This window comes from Tursiops truncatus, chromosome 8 (genome assembly GCF_011762595.2).
Source record: "Tursiops truncatus isolate mTurTru1 chromosome 8, mTurTru1.mat.Y, whole genome shotgun sequence".
NCBI classification, from domain to species: Eukaryota; Metazoa; Chordata; class Mammalia; order Artiodactyla; family Delphinidae; genus Tursiops; species Tursiops truncatus.
Window position 1 is genome coordinate 69,632,716 of NC_047041.1, and position 27,058 is coordinate 69,659,773.

The 27,058-nt window shown below is 46.9% G+C and overlaps 1 protein-coding gene across 1 annotated transcript in view; it reads right to left on the bottom strand.

Annotated features, from left to right (window-relative positions):
* PLEKHA7 (pleckstrin homology domain containing A7) overlaps positions 1–27,058 on the bottom strand; it is a 224,989-nt gene that overhangs the window by 82,190 nt on the left and 115,741 nt on the right. Inside the window, exons 4-8 of the mRNA XM_033862587.2 lie at positions 19,372–19,455; positions 5,557–5,668; positions 4,687–4,788; positions 1,994–2,066; positions 496–596 (exon numbers count right to left, since the gene is read on the bottom strand). Of these exons, the coding sequence (XP_033718478.1) occupies positions 496–596; positions 1,994–2,066; positions 4,687–4,788; positions 5,557–5,668; positions 19,372–19,455 (472 nt within the window). The remainder of the gene's footprint in view (positions 1–495; positions 597–1,993; positions 2,067–4,686; positions 4,789–5,556; positions 5,669–19,371; positions 19,456–27,058) is intronic.

A 27,058-nucleotide genomic window follows, 5' to 3' on the forward strand; every position in this document is an offset into this window, starting at 1 on the left:
GCTAATGATCCTGACCTCACAGGCTCCCCACAAGCACCAAATGAGGTAACATGGATAAAAGTAGTTCCCAGTCACAGAAGGTTTTACAGAAATAAGGCAATACCATATCACGCAACATGAAGTGAAGGAGGATCCAGAATCTTCAACCCACAGCAACTCTGGAGTCACCGGGGACAGTGACAGTGGTAAGAAAGCATGAGAAGGGCCGTGCTGATACTTGTCACAGAAACAGCGACAGGAAAAGAGGGGTCTAAAAACTCAAGCAAGGCTGGGGGACTCAAAAGCTAAGATACAAATGAAAGTACTGTGATGTGACATTATTCTTGTTTAAAGAATTTATAACTTTGTTAACATGAGTCTGAAACGCTCAACCTCTTAACTTCTTCCCCCCAACCCCCAACAGAAACAACTGCTTTTGTGAAGCCATTTTGTGGAACACAACATTTCTTAGGATGGAATTGCTGCACTGGAGGAGTGGGGGTGGGGCGGCAGTACCTTAAAGGAATACTTGCGACTTATGCGATCCTCGGGGGCCACTGTTGAGATCACGTAGCTGGGCAGAGGGATGCTCCCAAGGACCACTTCTTCTCGGCTGTCTTTGAATGGAAATACAAATCAGAATAACCTTCTGTGGCACCTTCCTTGGGCTGGTCCATCCCACTGCCCTAGTTCAAGGCTCCTTATCTCTCCCAGGATGACAGCAATCATGGATCGCCCATTCAGGTGCTCTGGGGACCTTTGTGCTAGTGCTGGAACTACACAGGTGAATCAGACAGGGCCCTCTCCCCGAGGAGGGGGACAGGCATGTAAACACGCTCAGCTCGACCTGCTAACTCCTGAAACACAGAGGCATACCAAGTGCTGCGGGAACACACAGACAGGAGTGGCACACAGCCTGGGGAAGTGGAGATGGCTTCAGAAGGTAATATTTAAACTTTTGCAAAGGATGGGGAAGGGAATTCTGGGTGGTACACACCTCATAGGCAATGTTAGAGCAGGTGTGAAATATCCTACCTTTTATGTCTATTCTCTTCCTCCCCCAAACCGTCTTCGTTACCAGAGGTAACTTCCTAATGACAGAATTGGTCCCACTGCTCTCCCACCCAAAGGCACTTGCTGACTGCCCACTGGATACAGAATGAAGCCCAACTTCCTCTGTCTAGTGTCACAGCCCTTTTGCATTTGGGCTCTTACCCACCTCCTGAGCCTTATCTCCTAGCGTGTGCTCCATGCAAGACTCACTCTGGCTTTGCAGGTCTGTCATTCCACTTTCTTCTGCTTCTAGGACTTTAATCAAGTTGTTTCTTCTGCCTAAATGCCCATCATCCCCCTACACGTGGGCAAAGCTCAACCCATCCTAAAAAGCCCAACTCGAGCCCTAATTCTTCTGAGGAGCCTGCCCAAGTTCTCCAAGATGGAATTGGCTTCTTGTTCCTCTTGAACTGCCTAAGCACTTTGGATGTCTTCAAAACCTAGTCTTGTCTTAAAATTAGGCTATCTCTTCCTCCATATTTTGAGCCTTACTTTCTTCTCACCTTTGCACAGCCCCTAATTCTACGTACTGGGCTCCACAAATGTTCCTATGGCCAATTTAGTTCACCAGTTGCCCATCCAATAACGGGATAAATCCAGATAACAGGTCACAAAATATAATGTTCACCTATACTTCCCATCTCTCCAGACTGAATCAAAGGTGTGCCTGTGCCACAAGTGGGGCAGAAGCTGGAAAACCTCCAGATCTTGAGACCTTAAGTAGAAGGCAAACCAGATTCTATTATTTTAACTCAACAAATGGCACTTCCAGTGCTGGGACTGGTAAAAATGAAATCACCAACCATGCACATATGTAAAAGTGAACACTTCAGCAGGTCAACAGGTTATCGATTAGCTCAGGCCACTGGTCCATTCACTGGATTTGAGAAGACCACCATTTGCATGACCTCACCACCCCCTCTGGCACAAAGACCCCTTGGTGGCCTGAGCCTCAGCTCACCTTTATAGTAAAACAAGCAATAATCAGCAAGCACAAACCACCTCCTCTTCCACAGCCTCATCCCAGAACTGTCCTGCAAAGCAAAGGAAACTAATCAGGGCAATATCTGAGCATACTGTTCCCCCTCCCCGGTCATGTACAACCTGATTCTGGAACCGAGACTTGCCCATATTCACTCTTTCTTTCAATAAATTAATAAGGTTTTTTTTTTGTTTTTTGTTTTTTTGCGGTACGCGGGCCTCTCACTGTTGTGGTCTCTCCCGTTGTGGAGCACAGGCTCCGGACGCGCAGGCTCAGCGGCCATGGCGCACGGGCCCAGCCGCTCCACGGCATGTGGGATCTTCCCGGACCGGGGCACGAACCTGTGTCCCCTGCATTGGCAGGCGGACTCAACCACTGCGCCACCAGGGAAGCCCGAAATAAATTAATAAGTTTTTACTGCATAGCCATTCTTTGAATAGGACATTAAAATTTAGATCCAATGATGGTTTAACCCCAGGAAGTTTTGTTTCCTATAAACAGACTAGTGTATCATAAGCATCCTCCTTTTAGAAAGGAAGATATGAATTCAAAAATACAGTTCTTGGGCTTCCCTGGCAGTCCAGTGGTTAAGATTCCATGCTTCCACTAAAAGGGGCATGGGTTCAATCCCTGGTTGGGGAACTCCCACATGTCGCACAGTGTGGCCAAAAAAACCCAAAAATACAGTTCATCCATTAAGAAAGAAATCAGTTTTTAACAAAAGGGAAGTTATTTATTTACTCCTTCCGTCCTTCATTCATTCACTGATTCAGGTGCTACACTAAAATACCTTCACTTATACTGATTAGAAAATTGGTTTACATAGTATGAAACAAAGAGTTTAAGTTAGCTAATTAATCAATGAGGCAAAGTTCTCATTTGACTAAGTTCAGTTATCTACCACAAAGGAGTGATTTTGCTGTGTTTTTCCTTCCTTTCAACAGAAAAAGACCTGGATTTTCTTGTGAAAAGTTTTTTAAAATATGGCTAGGGTAGGAAAATAGTAGTTTTAGGGTCACTTTTCTCCCAAACCTAGGAAAATTCCAGAGCCATTTTTAGCTGTTAAAATTGTCTTCCTTCTGCAAAAGTTTTTGACAGGCTTAAATTTTTAAAAATTTTATTCATCCTCCATTTGCTAAAGTGTTAAAAACTTGCTAAGCTCCTGCGTTTCTTGGTTTTATCTTCTGCATTAACCAGATGATCTGGCATACGATACTTGCTTTGTCTGAAAAGCTCTTCTCCATCCTTCCACATCTGCTTCAAATGTCATTTCCTCTGGAAAGCCTTTCAGGACTCCCCCAAGCATAGCTACATTCTCTCTGCTGTGTGCCCACAGCACTGTACACAGACCTTGGTTACAGCTACAGCCAAGGAGCCGAGGGGCCTGGGCCAGGGGGTGTCTGTTGGGGAGAAGGATTATTTACAATACCTTCCCTCTACCTCCACATTTCAAAGGAGCATCCTTTTGTTTAACGGAGACGGGGATGCAAGTGGAAAAAGTCAGAGGGTTAGATTACTCAGGTAAGAAAAGAGAATGAGAGCAGAGCTGTGAGGGAAGAGGGAAGCATTAAGAGAGGGTGGTGCCAGAGGAGTACCGGCCAGAAGAGGCTGGAGAGCTGTGGGAGATTTCAAGGGGACATTTAGGAATTTATTCTGTGTGGTGTGAAAGGTAATGTCTTCCTCTGTTTTCCCACAAAGCCTTTAGTAAAAATGTACATCATTGCTCTCAGAATTTGTGTTTTTTTTGGATAATATGCTATGTGAGAGACTGTGCTGGGTGATGACATGACACGTGAGAGGTGTTTCTATGTTTCCCCCTGCAGACTATGACATGAGTTCCTCAAGGGCGGGAACCACATGTTACTCATCTCTTTGTCGTTGCTGTGAGAGCACTTAGAACACGGCAGGCACTTGGTGGGTGGGTGGGTAGATGAATGGATGGATGGCAAGAAGAGAAGGGAGGAGACAAAAGGGACGTGTTCTCTGACCCTGGGAGCTCACAGCCTATCCAAGGCCAGAGGACCAGAGGCAGAACAACTGCCTCTGGTGAAGTTGTGGTGAAGTGTGGTGAAGCTAGAGATGAAGGATGGCCCGTGGGAGAAGGAGCTGGTGATGGTGCTGAAGTTTCTAACCTGGGTGCCTGGGAAAATGGTGGTACCCCCACCAAGATCCAGAAGAAACAGTTCAGGGGAAAAAGACAGGTGAGGGGTGAGGAGACAGTGAGCTGAGTTTGGCCGATTTGGAACCTGAGGTGCTAGGATGCCAGGTATGTGTGTTAGACTGGGGGGAAGGAAAAGATGGGATTTTTCAGGCAAATGATAACAAAGGCTCTTTCACATCAGGAAGGCAAGTGCTGGCAGAGGATTGGCGGTAAGGCTGGATTCATACTGACCCACCCACACTTGGGCCCGAGTCCCAGGACAGCCAAGAGCAGTGGGAACCAAAGTGGTTAAGTGGGTTTGGGGAAGGAAACTGCAGCCACCGAGCAGACTGCCGACTCACAAAAACGAACAGCAAGTCGCTTAGCACAGTGGGCAGGATCTACTGGCCTCAGACAAACTCAGGAACAGAAAGCTTATTATGAGCCTGTTCCCAGTTCCCGGGGGTCAGGGTAAGGAAGGAATTCAGCAAGAACTACCTCCCTGCCACCCCTCCCTCCTCAGTCTCCTCACCTGCTTGTGCAACCAGCCCCTCACCACCACCGGAACATTGGGGTTCCTCCGAATGGCTTGGTCCCTCTTCCCAAAGCTGTGGACTTTACTGGACTTTATGATCTAGGAAAGAGCAGACTTGAACTCTAGCAGCAAGGGGGATTTGGGGAGGCCCAAGAAGCATCTGCACGATAGGAGGGCTGTAGGCTCCCTGCGCCGTCATCTATGCAGCAGTGCCCTCTGATCAAAAGAACAGCAAGAAGACAGAGAATGGGCGTGCACATGGCCGCAGCATCCTAGTTAAAAGGTGGGTGCAAGAGCTAGCAAGCTTCCTGTTTGGGTCACAGAGGAAAAAAAATGTAAAGGGATTTTTCAATCAACTTTCACCAGCAGCTTCTGGCCCTAATATGTCCTATGGCTTTCTGGAGCAATGCTACAGTCTGGTCACAGAATTTGCCAATTTCCAGATATTTACCCCTCCCATCTGGTTCACTCCTCAGCACCCTCCCCTTCTCTGCAATGCTGGTTCTCTTCCCTGTTCCTCAGTCAGTGCTTCCATATCGTGGGCACAGAAACCTCTGGGCCCTTCTGTTGTGAATCTCACCATGCAGTCTTTGACACACATGTGAACAGAGGTGTGGCCCTCCAAAGACACGACAGGAAAATGAAGAATGCGGCCAAGGCCGTAGATGTCAGTCCTGGTTCTGTCAGCAATCACCTGTTTTCTTGGACATGTGACATAACCCCAACTGGCCACAATTTCCTATCTGTCATCTGGGGAGAATACTTATTACACGTCTCCCTCACAAAACTATGGTGAAGATCAAACAGGTTTCTGGCTACAAAGGGGCCTGGCAAAATGCAGAAGAGGGGAAGTGGCCAGGAGCTCACCTTGGGGCCAGGCTTGGCCTCCACGGTAGAAGTGGTCCCAGCCGTGGACGTTTCACTGACCATGCTGGACGGTCTTTGGTTTCTCTCTCGCTTCGACATATGCGGATTTGGCCTGTGGGGAGACAGAAGGGAATCCAGTGATTAAGTGGCCAGGTCGCAATGGGAAGTGGAATCTGAGATTTATTTCAGGTTAGAACTGGTTGATGGACCTTAAACAGCCCAAGACAGATCTTCTAGACACCACCTAACTCCAGACTGCCGTTAGAGGGCCACGACACCCAGCCTACCCACATGCTTCAGGGAATCAAGAGCATGACAGATGGACAATCTCCACAGCCTGACACCCCACGAAGGGGCCGGGTCACTGCTGCCTGCTGTCCCAAGGTCCCCACCTTTCTTACTCGGGTGTTTGTGGCAACTGCCCCATCAGATGGGCCCACACGGTTTACCCCACTCTTTACAGCAAAAGCAATCCACACTCCTTACACACACACACACACACACCTCCATTTCCCCTGGCTCCCAAAAGAAGCTGTTTCTAATTAGTAACAAGAAACCACTTGCGCACACATCCACACCCCCGATACATAGAATCGCTTACATAAATGCCAGTGGGGCTTGCCTCCCAAAATAGATTACTCAACAAAGAGTCTTATTCTAGGAACACTCCATTAGCCCCAAAATAGAGCCATTGAAGATATTAACCCCTTGTGCCATGCCTGGAGAGCACGAAGAAATGAAGCACACCTGCATCCCCAGTGACATTCCCCTTGATGTGTCCCCATCGGCATCCAGCAACATCACGCGTCCCACCAAGAAGGTCCACCTGCCCTGGGAGGGCCAGCGCCCTGGGAACATCATGGTATAGCACTTAAGAGCCATCACAGAGAACCCTTCTTACCTGCCTCCACGGAGCCCCAGCATTTGCCAGTCTTTCAAAGAAGCAGCGGCAGCAGAATGACTCCACACAATCCAATCCCTATCCTTAAACAGCTCAACGCTTGTTTCCCAGACCCTGCTAACTCTAGGATCCCTAAGCCTTCCTCAAAGTGTAAGTCCCAGCATTCTATGGCTGGGTTGTCTGCTGCTCTGATGGGCAACAGGACCCAGGTAGCTGCAGTAAACTGAGGCTTTTGGCTTGAGGAGTGGAGAAAATCCGATTTGGAGGCCTGGGCCAGGGCCCTGAGTAGATGGAGATGGAGGATCCAGGCAAGACACAGCTGAGGAAGACACGCTCTGGATGTCTGTTCGCCAGGCTTACTTTTACACGGGTGCTACGAGGGAAAATCCTAGTTTCCACCCTGCAGACACGCTGCTTCCTTCAAAATCACTGCTGCTCAAAGGATAAGTGATCCTTCCCACACCCCAAGACAGAGACCTGACACCCTGTACCATTAGGGAAGTCCTTCGCAGAAGTAGCTGTGACCCCCGTGCTCTCTGAGCTGTGCCAGCAGCAGGACCACTGCAGCGGGCACCAGCTTTCCAAGCGGCTGGGCCCTGCCGGATGCTTGGCAGCTGGAGGTGCAAGTCCCACCAGGGAGAAAGATCACTGGCTCCTTGTCAGCTCAGGCACTCACTCCAGATTCCCCGCCCCCGGCCTCCATCCCAGCCAGACTTTTGTTACTGCTCCCCACTCAGAGAATGTCACCACACTTAGAGTCCGCTCAGTGTTGGCAGAAGCTGTGTGCAGCACAGATAATCGCCAACCGGGGGTGGGAAGGGGCTCTGAGAGGCTGCCTTGTCCAGCCCCTGCCTCCAGACAGAACTATGCCCAAAACATCTTCCTGGAACCTGGGCTTGCCTGACTTCAGATTTACAGAGGTTGAGACAAGGAAGGAGAGTTCTCAGGTTATCTCAGTCACGGCAGCTGTATCTCTAAGCCAAAATTCAGGACACAAAGTCCAACAGTAAGAAAGGTTTGTTCGGGATTTTATCAAGTTTAATTGGCTCCCATTTAAGACACTGATATGACGGTTATTACAGAATACTTGAGAAATATAAGAAAAAAGCTAAAACGAAAGAAAAAAATCACCATAGTCCTGTTACCCACAGAAAAGTCATTTTTAATACTTGGTATATTTACTTTCATTCTTTTTTATATGCCTGTGTTTTTTTGGGGGGGATGTGTGCTTTTTTGTTTTTATATAATTGTGATCATACTGTGTTTACGATTTGGCATGTTGATTTTTAAACTTATTGTAATATAAACATCTTCTCCTTTCTTCTTTTCTTTTTTTTTTTTTTTTTGCGGTACGTGGGCCTCTCACTGTCGTGGTCTCTCCCGTTGTGGAGCACAGGCTCCGGACGCACAGTCTCAGCGGCCATGGCTCACGGGCCTAGCCGCTCTGCGGCATGTGGGATCTTCCTGGACCCGGGCACGAATCCGTGTCCCCTGCATCAGCAGGCGGACCCTCAACCACCGCGCCACCAGGGAGGCCCTTCTTCTTCTTTTTTTAAAAAAATATTTATTTATTTATTTGGCTGCACCAGGTCTTAGTTGCGGCATGTGGGATCTTTAGTTGCAGCACGGGGGCCCTTAGGTGCGGCATGGGGGACCTAGTACGCTGACCAGTGATTGAACCCGGGCCCCCTGCATTGGGAGCATACAGTCTTACCCACTGGACCACCAGGGAAGTCCCTCTACTTTCTTTTAAACTCATCCATGTCATTTTAAATGACTGCATCACATTCCATCAACTAGATATGCCATCACTACTCTGTGAGACAAAGAAGAGACTATCTGGATTTGTGATTGCTCAGGAAATCCGGGACAGATGCCCACCACTTTTGCCATTTCTGCACCTTACAATCTTGAGCTCTAACTGTAGTCATCTTCCTGTATTCTAACCCCATGTCCCCTCCCTACACTAGCTTCTGGGATGCTGGCTGCCCGGGGAGCTCCTCCAGCCACAGGTGCAGGAAGAAAGATGACTTCCTTGCAGCCTTGGGTAGGTGAGGAAAGAAGGTACGACTACCACCTGGAGAGCCAGGTATGAACAGATTTCAGCTGGAAAAGGACTGTTTGTGGCCCCAACACTGAACATTAGTGAGGGATGGGACAGGGGTGGCGGGGTGAGGACAGGGAGAAACACATGAAGACAACTTCATTCTCCGTGACTATAGAGACCTCTGCTCAGCAACATCCAGAGAAAGCTGCCTTATTAGCAGACAGGACTGAAGTCCAAACTAAATCTGCCCCAGAGAGGGGACCATGTCATCTCTACAAACAGGGAGCGTGTCTTCACCAGGACTCCCCACTCAAGCAATAGACTCAACCATTACCTAGCAGTCCCTGACCTGACTCTTTGAAAGAACAAGGCGCACACAGCTACCCACCTGGCCAAGTAACAAGATCTGCATTCAGAGGATGTTCCTCTGAATCTCTTCAGCATGGGCCATGGTCTCTTAGGTCCCTCCAAGGGTGACTGTCACTTCTGGAAATCACTAGAAGTTATCTGGAATTTCAACTGGTTTAAAACAAAAAACAAAAAACGATGGTGGTCACCCTTGGGACACCATTTGGTATTCAAAAACGAGGATATGAAAAATGTCTCAAAAACAATTTTCTCACTTGGCTGAAAAGGTGGCTCTGATGGAAACTGCTAGAGGTCGTTGACCACATTATTTGGAGCAGTGGGAACATCAGTGGAGCATGTGTGTAGCCTCCTGAAGAGACAACTCTGAAAGGAGCAACAGTCACTTGCACGTGGACATTCTGGCACATTTGCTCCAGCCAGTTACGTCTTACAGGTGTGTTCCCCACTTAAAAGTCTGACAGGGCAGACACTGATTTGTCCTCAACTCCCCAGACTCCTGACAGGTCTTACTCAAGAACAGCGCCCTCCCCCAGAGAAGAGAAGAGGAGTCTGTGGCCCTGAGCTGAGCAGCTGTGAAGGTGGTTCGGTTCCCGGCAGCATGCCCTCAGGCACATGAGTCACACAGATGCCGACAGGCAGAGGCGACAAAAAGCTGCACACACGAGGGGAAGGCAGACTCTTAGTGTCATTCAATAAAATCTATTACCTTAAAAGCCTGTGTGCCAGGTTTCTGTGCTATCCTGAATCCCAAAGTACAGTGGGATGATTTGAACAAAGACTTCTCTTTCCTTGACTTGGGCTACATGAATGCTGATTATTTGCCGGAGGGGTGTGGGCTGAAGTTCAAAACAGTGAGCTAGAGTTTTAATTCAATTGCCTCCCCTCTGAAAAGAACAAAAGAAGTTGGAACCACACAAAAATCAGTCTGGAGAAGCCCAGGAGGAAAGTGACCTTCATTCTACTCTGAACTTCCTCAAGGATGTGTCAGGTGAACCTGGGCAGGAAGTCATTTTCTCTGTCCCTCAATTTACCTATCTACAAAAGGAGCTGCTTCTGCTTCCTACATTTCCAGGAGCAATGCATATATGCAAATGCATATAACACTGTCAGACGTAGTAAGAGAGAGAAGTTATAAATTCAGAAGCCACTCCTTTCTGCTGGGTCTGAATTTAGGTGAGTTTGGTTAATGGGCTCCTCAGCTGCCTCTCAGTCAACATCAGGAACTGGAGCAGACTGAAGCGGCGGCACAGCAAGACCCTATTGCTGTTGCAACAGGTAGGTCGCCAGGCCAAGTATCACCAACCCTTAGGGACGGGTACACAAGGTCCAGCAAGCCCAGGGACCAGGCTGTATTTGTCCTGCACCTGCTGTGTCAGGCACTTTGCCTGCATTATCTCACTTACCCTTGCAAAGCCAGTTTTACCTTCTCCATTTTGTCAAAGAGGAAACTGAGGCTCAGAGAGATTAATGACTTGCCCGAGAGAGAAGCTGGACTCCAAAACCTAGGCTTCGCCACAGAGATACCATCCCACGGCAAGTCCCAAGGTCTGGCGGAAACAGGCTTTTGCTCTTCTCAACCCCAAGAGCAACCCCCAAACCAAGAAGATCCTGGGGTGGTGGAAAGACCACGAGCCCAGAATAACGGGATCTCAACAAAGCTCTGCAGCTTACAGACTCTCCAAGAGTCACGTCACTATTCTGGGCCTCAATTTCCACTTTTGCAAAATGAGGTGAAAAGAACTCTCGTCTCACAAGGTGGTTATGTAGACTGAAATGACGCTTCGAAAACCACGAAGCACTGCACTCAACGAAAAGCACTGTTTGTCCCTGTTACCAGTGGAGACTCCAGAATTTAAATCTCAGGTTTACTTTATTTTTATTTCTAAGGCACTTCTCTCCAGAAAGCTGAAGGTACCAGACCATTAACCTCTGAACAGCAATCATTTCCTATAAACAGCCCTATAAACACCTTCGCTGGGGCTTCTTTAACGTGTAATAACCCTGTGGCTGTGGGGCTGGCCTCCCTTTCTTTCTCCAGGAGAAGGATAATGTCAAGAGTCTTCAAGGCTATGATGGGAGGTTAGGAAGCTATGAGAAATCAGGAATCTCTTACGAAGAAGACATCATTAGATGACATCTGTGTCCCATTAATTCCTAGAAAAATAGGCACCCCGGGCTTCCCTGGTGGCGCAGTGGTTGAGAATCCGCCTGTCAATGCAGGGGACACGGGTTCGAGCCCTGGTCCGGGAAGATCCCACATGCCGCGGAGCAGCTAGGCCCGTGAGCCACAACTACTGAGCCTGCGCGTCTGGAGCCTGTGCTCCGCAACAAGAGAGGCCGCGATAGAGAGAGGCCCGCGCACCGCAATGAAGAGTGGCCCCCACTTGCCACAACTAGAGAAAGCCCTCGCACAGAAACGAAGACGCAACAAAGCCAAAAATAAATAAATAAATTAATTAATTAATTAAAAAAAAAAGCCAAGCATTTGAAGCCCTTTTTGAAAAAAAAGAAAGAAAGAAAAATAGGCACCCCAATTCATGCTCTATCCTCAAGGATTCTACATGGAGAACTCAGCTGAGATTACCGGGTGCACGAGAACAGGCACACTCACAAACAACCAGCACAACCAGCATTTTTTAAGCCGCTCACACCCACTACCCTAAGGGGTTTGGGGAGAGCAATACACAATGAAAAGCAGGAATAAAACAAAGTTCTTGTCCCAAACAGGCAGACATCTCCACACCCCGTCTTCCCAGAGAAAGAGACACACAGACGGACCACCAGCACTCCCTGTACACACTCCCAACACCCCGGGGAAGGCTGTCTGACAGGGGTTTTCATTCAGTGACTGTGGCCTCATTACTCAGCTAAGGCTTCCTGCATTCCTTCCCCTTCACCCCCAGCTCCTCTCTTGAACACAAGCTCCCATTCCTCCCCCTACTCCACACCACCTCGGGGGCTGGAAACCAGCCCAAACGGCAGCCCAAAAGGCAGCCCTCACCAGGCACAGCAACAACCCAGCGAGCTTCGAAGGTTCCTCTCTCCCACCTTCAAACCCAAGCACTGTCCTGAACTTGGCCTGAGTCCCGCTCTGCCGTATGAGCCTGGTCTAGTCTCTTCTGCTGTCCAGGCTCCATGTCTCTGTCTATGCCGAGGGAGAACCAGACTTTGACCTCTACTGTCCTCTTCACCTTTGTTCTGCTGTTTCAGAGATGCTACAATTCTAACCCCAGCCTTTGGCAAGCCCTTTTCTAAGCAAATCTGCTCCTCCTGGATAACCAGGCAGCCACTTTACACAGTAGGAAATAGCCTTTTCTAATGGAGATCTGGGTACTTCCAAGATTGAGAGGAGGTCAAGGAGGGCAGTCACAGGAAGACAAAATCACTGTGCGAGCAGCAGCCTCCCTTCCACACACAGCAAAGCCACCACTGCAGCATCTTCCTCAGCACAGACAGCCGGAGACGTGGTTGCTGTGTGGCAACGACTGCATCCCCCGTGCCAATGCCCTTCGAAACATCAACATCAAAAGCCAAGCCAACACCCAGGTGTCTGAAGGAACTAAGGACACCATCATCACCTCTTCCCTTACCTGTGATTGTCACCAACACCGTCTCTTAGACCAGGAAGGAAAACTGAACAGTCAAGTTTCTGCATCTGCTTGCCAGGTGTTCCCATTTTTCCTCATTTTTCTGCTGCCATGGCAACAAAATGCAACAGGCAAAGCTAGCCCAAGACTGCCAGTCTGGAAAGACAAGGTGCTGGCTGTATCAGCCACAGACAGGAACACATCAGCCTCACAGCCCGGGACTCACAGGACAGACTCCTCCGAGCTCAGAGTTGTAGCGCACCCCCTCTGCCAACCTGGGCTCTTAATCGCTCACTGCGAGCTTTCACCAACTTGAAACTGCAGGAGGAATGGGAGACAGCCATCTCTAGCAGCAGGAGATACCCCACCCCCAGGCATAATCAGCATATGCCTTGGAGAGTCTTGCCCTGCAACCTGCAGAGTGAACCCCCAAAGAGGTCAAAGGTCAGGAAGGTAAGTCTAACCTTCAGCAAGATAGTATCTTTTAAAGTCTTATCCTCCAAACACCACTCATGAAATTCTAAGCAATTCCAGCTGTGGTTTTTTTCTAAGCAGTCCAATAAGAAAACGAAGGGCTGCTCAGACCTCAATGGAAGGAACAAGCTAAACTTCCTAGGTTGCCCAGAAAAGAAAGACAGGCCAGGCAAGGGTCCTCTCCCCTGGTTAGGAAACTCCAAGGTGATCTTGGGGGCCTTACAGCTGGCTTCTGAGCAGAGCAGGCTTCTGAACTTCCAGAGCGCATACTCTCAACCAGGCCCCACCTCGTCATCAAATGGTTAACAGAGCCTGGGGATCAGTGTACACAGCCTGCTGCCAGCCTCACGGCTCCGGAATGCTTCTCTCCTCTTCCCCAAGAGCTGCAGAGGCATCTGTCAGTGGCTTCCTGGGCATCCCAGCACCGAGGAGTAAATGCTCCTGCACACGGCACCAACCACCAAAACCACAGCCTGTGAGTTCTCTGTGCCAAGGCTTCCGCCTTTATGAGGGCCCCTGGGTGTGGTCCTTTAAGCCACAAGCTCCCAATTCAAGAAAATCACTGAGAATCAGGAAAAAGGCCTTCAGAAGAGACCAAAAGATCCAATCACTGTAACTGAAGCTCTGTAAAAAGGCTCGAGGATGTTTTCTGGAGAAGAGACTACCGGGGAAGCTGGCTCCTTTCAAGCAAGCATGAAGTTATTAGATCAAATTTCATTACTGCAAATACAATTACAATTAAAATTTCTAAGTAGCAGTAGCCTACTTAGTCAACACATTAACGCCTAAGTACAGCCAAGGAAGGGGAATGTCTCCTGAAGACCACTGAAATGAGAGGCAGTCGGTGTGTAGTAGTTAAGAGGCACAGCATCTGCAGCCAGACTACTTGGTTTCAAATCCTAACTCTGCCACTTATTAGCCGTGTGACTTCTGGCAAGACTCTTAACCTCTCTGTGCCTCAGTAGCCATGATAATAACATTATCTTCCTCAAAGGACTGTTGTGGAAATTAATATATGGAAAGCACTTAGAAAAGTACCTGACAATAAATCATAAGGACTCTAAGTATTAGCTATACAAATAATAATAATATCAATATTATTATTAGTGGAAAAAGCCAACTCTTATTCTAAGAAGTAGATTACTTCATTTAATGTTAAAGATGAAATTCTAGATCTTGAAACAAGGGATGATAGAAAATCTCCTTCCTAGAAAATTAGAGACTGAGCTGAAATTTGCCTGCCTTTTACTTTTACTCATTGATCTGATGCCTGCCTTTGGCAGCCACACGATAAACATACCCCACTTCCACCTGCCAGCCCTTCTTGAAGACTTACAGCACATCCTCCTTCATCTTCTCTCCTAAAGACTAAACATGATCGGCCATAGGACAGGGTTTCCAGACCCCTTTTCATAAGGGGATTCCCCTCCTCAGGGCTATCTCAATTGCTCAACATCCCTCTTGAAACTTAGTACCCAGATCAGAGCGTCTGGGGCTTGGCATGTCCCTGGGGCTCCATAAACTCAGAATGAATTAATGAAGTAGTCCACAAACACCATGGTATACCAGAACTATTCTCCCCCTTTCTCTACACATTATATTTTTATTAATGCAGCCTGGGCTTATATCAGCTCTTCCAAGAGGGATTTCCACATGCCCGTTGGCTTGGGTATACAGGGGTCTCCCCTGGGGGTCAAGGCTGCAGGACCTGTTGACTGATACCCACCCGCCTTGGGGGTTCTAACAAAGAACTCAGTAGCGTAACAGAAAAGGTGAAATGAAAAAACAAATGCTAGTCATGCAACAAAAGATGCTCGTCAGCGACAGTCTCAAAAGGTCCTGCTTCCCTTAATAAATCTGCACTGTGGGTTATTAAGTGTAGTCATTAGTGCTGACCAACAAATATTTCTGATTTCCTCTCCAGATGCCTGGTAGAAAAGCACTTCCCTGCCCCCTTGGAGTTAGGAGTGGTCATGTGACTCGTTTTAGCCAATGAGATGTGAGTGAAAGAGCCGGTGTACAATTCACCAAGTTTCCCTTTTCTGGCCTTTGGCAATCATGGAAGCACAGAGATGCAGGTCCTTCAGTAAAGGTGACAGAGCTGAACCCCTCAGGGGACCTATGATGGACACATGGGGCAAAAGTGAGAACCTTAATTGTTCTAAGTCACTGAGATTTTATTTGTCGTTGTTATTACCAGAGCAGACCCTAGACTATCCTGACTGAACCTGTATTACTGAAACAGAAACTAGAACATTCAGAGTTTATGTCCTCTAGATCCACCAGATCACAGCTTTCACATTATTTCTCTTCTCCATGCTTCTAATCAGTAAGATGGGAAACAATCTTTTGGTGGGCATGCACCTGGTACACCAAACAGCTCAGGTGAGCCCCACCTGCCAGCAGTGCGGGAGATGGGTTATCTGTTCACATCAGTAATGCTCTAAAGGAAGTCACCATGGAGAATGTTTTTTTTCTTCTCACAGGATAAGGAATCCCAAGATTATCTGACTAAAATCCATCTGAGATTGCCACTGTAGCCCAAAGAATGATGGGTTATCTGGAGGAGACTTAAGGATAAATAGAAGAATCTGGGAGTAATTCAGGAGGGATGGGAACAGCAGGTTGTTTAAATCAGTGGTTCTCAAACTCTTACCAGAATCAGAATCACCTGAAGGCTTGTTAAAACACAGTTTATGGGGGTCCTACCTCCAGAATCTCTGATTCAGTAGGTCTGGGGTGGGGCTTGAGAACTGCATCCCTAACAAGTTCCCAGGGGATGCTGGTTCAGAGACCACACTTTGAGAACCACCGCTCTAGAAGTGGTGAAACCGAGGCAGAGGCTCTGGCGAGAGGAGTCAATGTGACCGTAACAGACTTTTGGAGAAGGAAAAGAAAAGAGCCAGTTTTCCTTTTTCTACCCAACACATTAATCTGAGAGCTGATATAAAGACGAAAAAGGTCATCTCAGCCTTTTTTTTCTCACCACATAACACACTACACAACAAAATTAAGCTCCTCTAAAGGGAACAAAGTGGAAATCATACTCCTTAGCACAGTTTTTAAAAATGGTTATTGGGAAGGCAAATCATGCCTCACTCACCCTCCGGAGCTCCCCCAGGATTTACCTGGAGGAAAAGCCAAGTCTATTTGGAGAGAGGAAGCAATTTGGATAATGGGCTGCAACCTCCCTCTCCAACCTTATCTCTCCTTCACAAACCTCCATTACATGTCAGTCTTCTGGAAGGCTGCCTATCTCCACTTTATTGAGTTGTTTTTCTGGGGTTTTATCTTGCTCCTTCATCTGGTACATAGTCCTCTGCCTTTTCATTTTATCTATCTTTCTGTGAATGTGGTTCTCATTCCACAGGCTGCAGGATTGTAGTTCTTCTTGCTTCCGCTGTCTGCCCTCTGGTGGATGTATAGGGTAATGCCTTATTTCTGCTAGTGTTGGAGGGTCTCCTGCAGAGGCGGGAGGCAGCTGTGGCTCACCATGGGGACAAGGACACTAGCGGCAGAAGTTCTGGGAAGTGGCATGTCAGTCTTCTTGCCAAGGCTGGTAACACTTCCTTCAGCTGTGAATGACCCTCACACTCGTGCACACTTATCTTCTCTTATCTAAATCTTACCCCTTCCTCCAGTTTAGGGCCAGACACTTCAAGAAAGTCTTCCCTCTCTTTCGTCCCCATCACAGCCAATCAATCACCAAGTCCTGTCAATTTTACCTCCCAAGTATCTCCAGAATCCACTTTGTGCTCTTTGTTTTTCATTCTAACTCAACTAGTATAGATTCCCCATGCTCTCCCCTCTCCGTCTTTGCACAAGTTGTTCACCTTGACTGGACAGGTCTCAATTTAAACAACATCCTTTCCCAGCATGGAGAGGCCTTCCACAATCCCTGAGCCAGGTTAGAACTCTCTTTTATCAACTCCCATTGAACCCTGTGTTCCCTCTATCCTGAACATTTATCACATTTGTGATATCTTGTTTAATTATCTTCCCTGCTCAACCGTAAGCTCTTCACAGACAGGACCACATTTGTCTTGTTTGCTGCTATAACTGCAGAGTCTGGCATAGCCCCTGACACATGTAGGCACTGACTAAGTATTCAATGAATAAGTGCAGCAATTACCACATCAGTTCATAGGAATCATCCCTTCCTCTCAACGCCTAAAGCACATTCTGTCTGCTTCAAGGAATGTCTGGCCATATAGTTGTACCCAACATCTGAAATGAGCAAGCACCCCTTATGACATTCAGGAAACGGGATCTAGAGGGAAAAAGTGACCCTTGAAAAGAAGGAATATCTTTTCCTTGGAAACTGGATGGAATTGAGATTAGCTGCAGAGCTATTTTGGTAGGATAAAGAGGCTACCTTCTCAGAAGTAAGTGGTCAAGGGATAAAGTCTTCTCTTAACAATGAGAAAAAGGATGTGTGTGACAGAGGTGTTTAGTGATGGAAAGTGTGCATTTCCCCAGAAGCTCTTATTAAAGTTGGTAACTTCTCAAGCTAAATGTTCTGATGGATTCTACATCCAGACCTTTAATAATGACAGGCGCCCGTGTCTCCTGGATGCTTAAGGAGGGGGGCTGAACTCAACAACCTCCCAAGAGCTTCTAACCTTCAGGATTCTATAAACAAACTCATTCCAACCTGGAATTCGGAGAATCCACATTCTGGCTTTGTCTTTACACAGCAGGTCTTTTTCAATGTAGGAGACAAGACAATCTTTACCTTGCATCCCCTCTTTCTCTAATAGTATTAATGCTTTCAAAGTCAAACACCCCCCAACCCCCCACAAGCCCCACAGTCTGGCTGTCATGTCCTGTGGGCCACGAGCACCAAAATAACTGAGCAAACAGCTTCTGACTAGGGCAAGGGTTAGACCTGACCAAAAAGAGATCAGGCTGGGATGGCATCCTGGCTTTTCTACTTCTAGCCAGGCAACTTTGGGTAAGTGACGTGACTTCTTTGGGTCTTAGTATCTTCGTCTCTAAGATGGTGATGATGGTCTACTTCTCAGGATTATTGTATTAAATGAGATATGCATATAAAAATCCCCAGCACAGAGTAAACATGCAAGGAATGTCAGTATGATCATAATTACAGATTTCTAGTTTTAAAAGTTCTGTTGGATAATGATTCTAAGTTGAAAACACTATTGAGATGAAATAATATGTTCGGAATTTGCTTCAAAATAATCCAGGGGTGAGGGGGAGGGTACAGATAAAATAAAATCAGCCATGTTTTGGAAACTGTTGAAGATGGGTAATGAATATATCGGATTTATTACTGTATCTCTCTACTTTTGTATATGTTTGAAATTTTCCGTGTTAGTTTAAAAGTTTAAGTACTGAGAAAGGGGAATGCTGTAAAAATATAAATAGTGATAATTTAAGATTATATTTGAACATATCTAGGTGATTGAACAGAAGAAAAATGATTTGAAGGGGGAAAAAAAAACGCTTGGGAATTCCCTGGCGGTCCAGTGGCTAGGACTCCGCATTTTCACTGCCGAGGGATTGGGTTCAATCCCTGGTCATGGAACTAAGATCCCACAAGCCGTGTATTGCGGCCAAAAAAAAATTATATATATATATATATATATATATATATATATATATACATACACACACACACATTATACATATATTATATGTATGTGTGTGTATTTTTTTTTTAAAGAAAAAAAAGAAAAATGCTTAAAGCCAACATCTCTATTAGTTTCTCAGACAGAATTGTTTTCTTCAAACAGAGCTGTCTCAAATGATCAGAAGGGAACACAGACACTTGCACACATTTCTCTGCCTTCATTTTTGGGAGGACACCTCCCCAAAATGTATGCGTGGGCTGTACATGCATTTTTAAGCAGACAAGCCCTGGGTGGTATAAACTACCTCTGAGCACCCCAGAGGCCCTGGTGAAATGGGACTGAGGGGCAAGACGGTGCCCGTGTTAGGGAAAGCAAGCAGAAAGGACTCAAAATGTTCAGGGACAATGGGGGCCACCAGCCCTCCTCTCTTCTAAGCCCTGGCTTTGGGCTCCTATATGAGGCCTCCACAGGAGGTTGGTTCAGCTGGACCTGAGGCTGATTTAAGGTACTCTCACAACAGGTGAGTGGGTCCTCTCAGAGCACAGCTAGTGTGTTAGGTGACGCTTGAGGGGAAAGGGATCATTCGGGGAAAGGGAGTTATGAAGAGGCTCTGACAATAACCATCACAGCACATCCCCATATCATCTCCCCGCTTCCACATCTACCCGCTGAAAGAAGTCTAGAGACTGACAAACAAAATTCTCGAGTTTCAGCTTGAATCAAACAATCCACGTCAAGCCCCTACGTCTGAGAGAGAAAACAGTCCAACAAGCTTTGTTTTAAGCAAATGCCTTTAAGCTCCCAAGCTGTGCCTGGAAAAGGAGAATATACAAATGTACTTACTCTTCTTGAAGAATAAATTCGCTATTTTCTGGAGAAAACTGCCCACTCACAGGATGCCTGAAGGCTGTGGTCTGCTGGTTATGGCTAAAGAGAAAGAGAGATAATGAATGAGAAATCCTGTGAATGGAAAGGCTCACAGACACAACAATAGGTCATTAATGTCTGAGGACCCCTGGTCAACACAGACTCCTCCCAGGGTAAGACCACTCCAGAAGCCAGCTGCACTGAAAAACCAAAAACTTCCAGCTCAGGCGCCAAAGCTCACCTAAGACGTGGGGATTTCAATTCTAGGCAAGTCTTGCCTCCAAGACAGCACTGTATCTCAGAGAGACAGTCCATGAAGGGCTAACTCCAAGAAACTGACTCACTCAGCGCAAGTTACTTTAAGATGGCACGAGCTGAAAACAAGAATGAACGAAAGCAGATGGCACTTTCAACAGCTTCCAAAACCCATGAACCAGGAAAAGAATCCTAAGAATTAACATCCACCCAGAAAAATCTATCTTCTTAAAATTCTTCTCCCTACTACAAAATGTCTTCACTTCAGTGATGGAATATAAATGTATGGGCATGTCTCTGCAACATGACCTGTACAATTTCAACACTGTGGAGTTTTTATCACCCTTTTGAAGTGAGAAGGGATCAGCTTCCACGCCAAGTTGACAGACACAACCGAAGTGTGTAGGTGTTTTGTGTATTCATAAAGGCTGCCTGGTTCTTTGAGAGGAAGGAGGAGTTGGCTCTAGAGGCTGCTGCTCTGATCCACACGAATAAACTAACCTAACCTCCTTTTTCTATTCTTTAAAGAATATGATTTATGTTAAAATGTTTTTCTCACTCGCAAAATCATAGTTGTTTTAGAAATTTTAGAAAATATAGAAAGAAAAAAGGTCACCCATGATCTCACCACCTAGAGATATACCTGGGTTTCTTCTCTTTCCTAGCTTTCTTTTTTTTTATCATTTTTTTTTAAAAATATGATTTTACTGTATTTAGAAATCTGTATCCTGCTTTTTTCACATCCAATTAACATAGACAATTTCCTATGTCATTAAGATGTCTTCATTTGAAATAGGTGAATAATAGTCTTATCATATAGATGTAAAATTTTTACTGGCCATCTGTGTGCCAGGTACTGCCTGAGGTGCTAGAGATAACAGAGTGAACAAAAATGTCCTTACCCCGCAGTGCTTACATTCTAGAAAGATTTACATTCTTCTAATGCTGGACATTTTAGGTGCTTCCCCTACCCCACCCCCACTATTATAGTCAATATATCTTTGCATTCATGGGCTTTTTCTGCAATTCAAATTATTTCCTTGGGTTAAAGTCCCAGAAGTAACATTACTAAATCAAAGGGCATGGTCATTTTTTAAGGCTCCTTATAGAGACCGTTAAAATGATTTTTCTTGTCAGAGTCAACATATCATCTCAGTTCGATAGTGTTAAGATATCAGTCCCATCCCCAAACTGAGCCCTGACTCACCCCAGAGATTAGTAGGTTTAAATGAGCATAGCATAAAGGTTAAAAAACAAAAAACAAAAAACCTTTGTTTGCCTTACTCTGCCCTGGAGCTGTCAGAGCGTCCTGCGTCTGGTGTCTGGGTAAAGCTAGCACTGAGATCTGAGCAGCCTGAATCCTAATAAGCCCTAGGTGAAATAGGCAGAGCTATCCGGCCAGTCTGCTCCCTGGCCCTGCAACTGCACACCACCCCTAGCACCCCCTCAACCCTCCCCACCACTGCCGGCCTCCGAATTCCCAGCTCCTGGCTCCAGGCAAAGCCCTTGGAATCCTATGACCTCATCTGGCAGGCAGCAGACTGTTCTTCCCAAATAAAATAGAGTTGAGGAATGAGCGTCTGGATAAGGATGAGAAGCAGGCCCCCGTAACACCTATTTCAGAAATCCCTGCATTGTGTTCACGGGTTAGGCTTTATTTGCACCCAGTTTCTTTTAGCCATCTCCATTCACCAGGGAATTTGAAAACATTCTACCTAAGCCTGCCTCATTTCTACCTAGAGGAAAAAAAAAAATGCTCTGCTCATAATGGGAATAACAATAATTCCTAACCACGATTACCTCTACAAAGCCTTTTCTTACACATCTTAACTATTAACACCGTCGGCCCCTGTTTTATGAATGAGGAAATGGCTCAGAGAGGTCAAGAGACTTGCTCAAGATAACTCTGTCAATAAGTGATAAGACTGGGCCATGAATCCAGGTCTTCAATTTCTAAATCGATGCTCTTTGCGTGCTAACCTGCTGTCCCCTTCCCTTAGGAGTCTGTGGGGCTGGCAGCTTCCTGGTCAATATCGGAAGTCCCTAAAGTCAAGGCATCTGAAAAACAGCAGCATCTACTGCTACCTCCTCTCCCTCCCCTTATGCCCAGGGCCAAACTTCTGAATGACACCACCTGTGTGGCACTCAGTAGCCCCCAAACAGCCTTTGGTCCTATGCCAAGGTCAGCCTGGTGAATCTCTGGTAGGTGTGAGCAAAGAGCAAACCTTCTATGTGCTGGGAGCAGCATCCGGCATCCAGCAATGCCTTCATACACACTGTACAACCTGAATAGCAACTCCTGGGCTCTCCACACCCAACCTGTACCAGCTTAAATAAGCCCAGGGTCTTGGGTAAATGAACCCTGAGCTGGAAGGTGTAGGCACTGTGCTGATTTTCACATTCTAACATTAGAAGAAAGATAGTTTTTTCAAGCGGACAAAAATATAGCTGTCATTTGGTCAGACCTAGAGGCAGCTCCTCAGCCTTCCTTCCCTAATATGGACGCTGCCCTTTTTGCTAAAAACAGTTATCAACCACAGCACCATCACCACCATTTCCTGCATTTACATGAAGTTTTAAGTGTGGTCACATTCATTACTGTATTTGACCCTCCCAAGTACCCACTGAGGTAGGCAGCACAGATATTTTTATTCCTATATTATGCAAAAATAAATGAAGATGTGGGTCACGGGATGTTATTGGAAGACTAAATTAAAAAAAAAAAAGGACTCAATACATTGAGAAAAGAGATGAATCAAAGCAATGCCTCCTGGGGGACTTCCCTGGTGGTCCAGTGGCTAAGACTTCGAGCTCCCAATGCAGAGGGGCCCAGGTTCGATCTATGGTCAGGGAACTAGATCCCACATGACACAACTAAGAGTTTGCATGCTGCAACTAAAGATCCCACGTGCTGCAACGAAGATCCCACGTGCAGCCATGAAGACCCAATGCAGCCGAATAAATAATAATTAAATAAAATTTTTAAAAAGTAGTAATGCCTCCTGAATACTGAGGTCTTAAAATTCGATGGTTTCTGATCAAACTCGCCCAGGTTGCTAATGGCAGAGCTTCTGGTTCAGCACTTTTTGGCAAAGGAAGAAGAGTTAGGTCCTTGGACTATCTCATTCAATCTGCCTAAACACCCAGCAGGGCAGGCTGTGTTTCGTTACATCAAGCCACAGGTGAGGAAAGGCCCAGAAAGGGGAAATGACATGCCCACAACAGTCAACTCCTGGGTTCCTGCACCCACCACCTTTCTGATCTCTTTCTACCACTCCGGGCTCACCTTCACCAAATGGAGGTTGCCTATGGAACGCTAGATTCCCCCACCCATTGGGAGATTGCAAAGTCCTCTGACTTTTCCTGCTGTCCTTAACCCCTCAGCCCAAAAGCCCCCAGCCTGCCCCATTTCCTGACTTTTGATTTTCTAAAACCCATGAAGAATCTCATGTCCTATGACCCTATCTTAAGATGAAGTTAGCAGGCACAGACAAATCCCCTGAAATACCTGTTCTTAAACCTGAATTGCCACCTTGCTCCCTGACAGTGATGTAGGTGACCCGGCCAGGAGCCAGGTGGCTGGTTTCAGTGGAGCACAGAAACTCTCTCTCCTCCATACAAGGGCTTCTGTTGCATTTCAGACTACTGAGAAAGTAACTCGGCAAATGAGGTAGAGCAGAACCTAGCCTTTATTTTCAGATCCCACTCTTCCTCCCAGGAGCAGCCCTCCAGGTTGGAGGGCAGCCAGTCTCACCTGTGAGAGGACCAGGGAGCACGGGTGGAAGATGGCAGGGAAGGACAAGCCCCATAAAGGCGGGCCATGGGTAACCATCCACGTAAACAAGCACGTCTTCACAAGCCCTGGGCTGGAAGGACTTGGGTTAGGCCCTCAAGAAGTATGACAGCCAACACAGGAGACTTGGTAAGAGAACAGAGTGAGGGCCAGGGAGAACCGGAGACTGATTTGAGCTCACTAGAAGGAAGAACCCACCTACAGCCACAGACAGGGCTAGTCAAAATGTAAATGAGTCCTACAGTTTCTTGCAACATTTTTGCAAGATTAATTCTTCCATTCATAGAGATTTTGACTATAACGTGAACAGTGACTCTGGTTGGTTAAACATAAAGGTTCCAATTTACTTAGCACAGCCACTGTTTCTGGCATGGCAAGAAGTTCTGAATGGTGCTCAAGAGTGGAGGTCGGAGCAGCCTGGTAAATCTGCTTTTCTGACAGTGGTGGTATTGGTATGCTGAGAGCGTGACAGATCTGCTCTGCCAGCACGAGCTCTTATCTGGCCCCTGCTGTAAAGAGCAGAAGAGACAACTTAAAATGTAAGGAAAGCATCCGGCCTTGAAGCCCACGGGGGGACTCTATCAAGGCTCTCCTCATTGGTATGCTTGGCGGCACCTGACACTCTGGACCTTCTGGCTCCTCAATACAGTTCTCAGAATGCTGTGAACGAGTCACCCTACAGACATCAAGCCACAGTCAGCACTGCCACCAGACTTGTTACGGCACTTACTATCTTTGTGCTGAATCCCAGTGTCTCCAGAAAGCCAAGGTTCCAGGTAACCTACTAATCCTCCCAGTTAGGTTCCCGAATTAATAATCCAAAAACACAAGAAATTGCCTCCCCGCCTTCAGCTCCCATGTGGGCTGCAGAGTAAAGAGATAGCGGCCAACAGTCGAAATGGCATCTCTACATTCCCCCAACACTTCTTAAGAAACTTTTGTTTTATTTTACTTAACACTTTTACAAAATTGCTCATTTAGTAAAAAGTGTCACCGCTATTCGTGTGGCATTCCTAAGGGGGCTGAGGACGTTACTGAAGTGGTCTTTGGAGCTTGCACTATTTGAAAATGTCAAGCAGCTCGCTGCACACTGGCATGACTCTGACAGGTCCTCCTTCCAGAAGCATGGGAATCAGACCTTGGCGAGACAACATATGGTCCCCCATCCTCTCTCCAGGTGAGTGCCATCAACACAGTATTAACCAGCCTCCTTCAATATCCACCCTCGGCAACAAGTCAGCCCAGAGTCCTGGGGTCAGAAGACCTGGGTTCAAACCAGAACAAGCCACCTCAGGTCTCTGAGCCTCATTTCATCCATTTGCAAATAGGAAATAATAATAATATCCTTCCAAAAGGTTGTTGAGAGGATATATGAAAGGGCATCACACAACGCCTAGCATACAGAAGGTACTCAATTCATGTTTGTTGAACCCGGCTGTGTCTTTTTTTGTTTGTTTGTTTTTTGGTTGTGTTTGGTCTTCGTTGCTGCATACAGGCTTTCTCTAGTTGCAGTGAGCGGGGGCTACTCTTCGTTGCGGTACGCGGGCTCTAGGTGCGCAGGCTTCAGTAGTTGTGGCTCGAGGGCTCTAGAGCGCAGGCTCAGTAGTTGTGGCACACGGGCTTAGCTGATCCGTGGCATGTAGGATCTTCCCGGACCAGGGATCGAACCCGTGTCCCCTGCATTGGCAGGCGGATTCTTAACCACTGCGCCACCAGGGAAGTCCCCTGGCTGTGTCTCGACAATGGCAATGACTAACAGGCATCTAAATTTTAACAGGGCAAAAATAGAATGAATCTCCTCCCCTCACTCCCACCAGATCCAATACTCCTCCTCCAGGTTTCCCTATGTCTGTTATCAGCATCGCTATCCAACAACCTAGTAGTCATCCTCCACTCCTTTACCTTAACCGCTACACATCATATGTTCGCAAGTCCTACTGCCTCCATCTAAAAAACATACTCTGAACTCATACGCTTCTTTTCATGTCTACAGCCAGCACACTAGTCATCACAACAGCCACCTAACTGCTCTCCTGCTTCCACCCTGGCCTCTGTACCACCCACCCTACTCATCAAAAGCCTGAAGGATCTTTTAAAACGTCAGTCAGATCACACACACTCCTCCTTTCAACCCTACAACAGCTCCACATCACACACAGAGTAAAATTCAAGCTCCTTACCTTGGCTTACAAGATCCTAGATGATCTGACCCCTGCCTAGCTCCATCCTCTTCTCGCACCACTCTCCTCCATCCCCATCCTGCTCTGGCCACATCGGTCTCCTTTCTACTCCCTGAATACCAAGCTCTCTCTTACTTAACAACCTTTGTACTGGATGCTCTTCCCCTTACTTTCTAACTGGTTCCTTGTCATTCAGACCTCAGCAGAATTATCATCTCAGAGCCCTTCCCAACCACCCACTGAAGTAGGCTCCCAGTCACTTCATATCACATCACCCTATTTTAATTGTTACTGTTATTTTTCTTACTTATGTCTGTGTTTGCTGATCATCAGTAACCCAAACTAACAGTGTATTCCAGGAGAGCAAGGACCTTGCCTGTCTTTTTACTGCTATTATCAGCTTGTAACAGAGTCTGGCTCTGTGATATGTGCTGAATGAATGAATGAGAAATAATAATGAAGGAGACTCCTACTTTAAAGCGAGGCCATGCCTCCAAATAGGCTAGCTAACCCTACTGAAGTCTGGACTTGGATCACAGACAGACAAAAACAAGGGTCATAAGCCATCAAAAGGCAGTGGCTTCTGCTCTTACCACCTGAGGAAGGAAGCATCAGACACCAACATAGTACGAATGCTTAATCCTTGGCTCTCTCCCAACTGTGTTACAATATAATTTGGAGAAATTAACCCTCCCCTGCAACTCCCCTCCCCCTCACTGCTGCAAAGGAGAGGTAGTACACTTGGCAGAGAGAATCAAAGAATGGAATGCAAACACCCTAGAGGCAATTACTGAGTGATTAAAAACACACAGGAGGATAATACAAACATCACCTGTATCTCCTTTTTGTGACCTTGGAGCGTATTTGGTGTGAAACCTACAATTTGGTGACTGGCTATATGCTCTCACATTGCTCTCTACTGTTTCATGTGTGTTTGCTCTCCTCCCCCTCTCCCCCTACCTCCAGTAAGATCCTAAGGTCCCACAGGGCTGGGGGCAGTCATTCACTGATTTCTCATGTATCTCCTGCAGCACAGAACAGCAATACCATGGAGCAGGCACTTGAAGTCCTTTATCTGAACAGCCTGAGCACAAACACACGCCACCTTCAGGGAGAGGCTGTGCAGAACCGCTCTCATTTTCTGGTTTCAGCAGCCCAAGGATCACACATGCCCCAGAGAGAGTTGGGGAGGCAGAGGCCCCCAGGCCCTGATAAAGGATCCTACACCCAGGCTAGGAGACTCCATCAGCCCTGGGGAGCACGGTGCAGACCAAGGAAGGGCCTTCCCCACTTCCACACTGTCCACAGTTGACTCACTCAACTAGGCAAAGACACTGAAATGCAGCCAAACCTCAGACCCACCACCCAGAGGGGCAGTCAGTACCTGTTCTCCTTGCCCAAAGGTGCCAAAAGGGGATGAGCCTGGCACAGACAG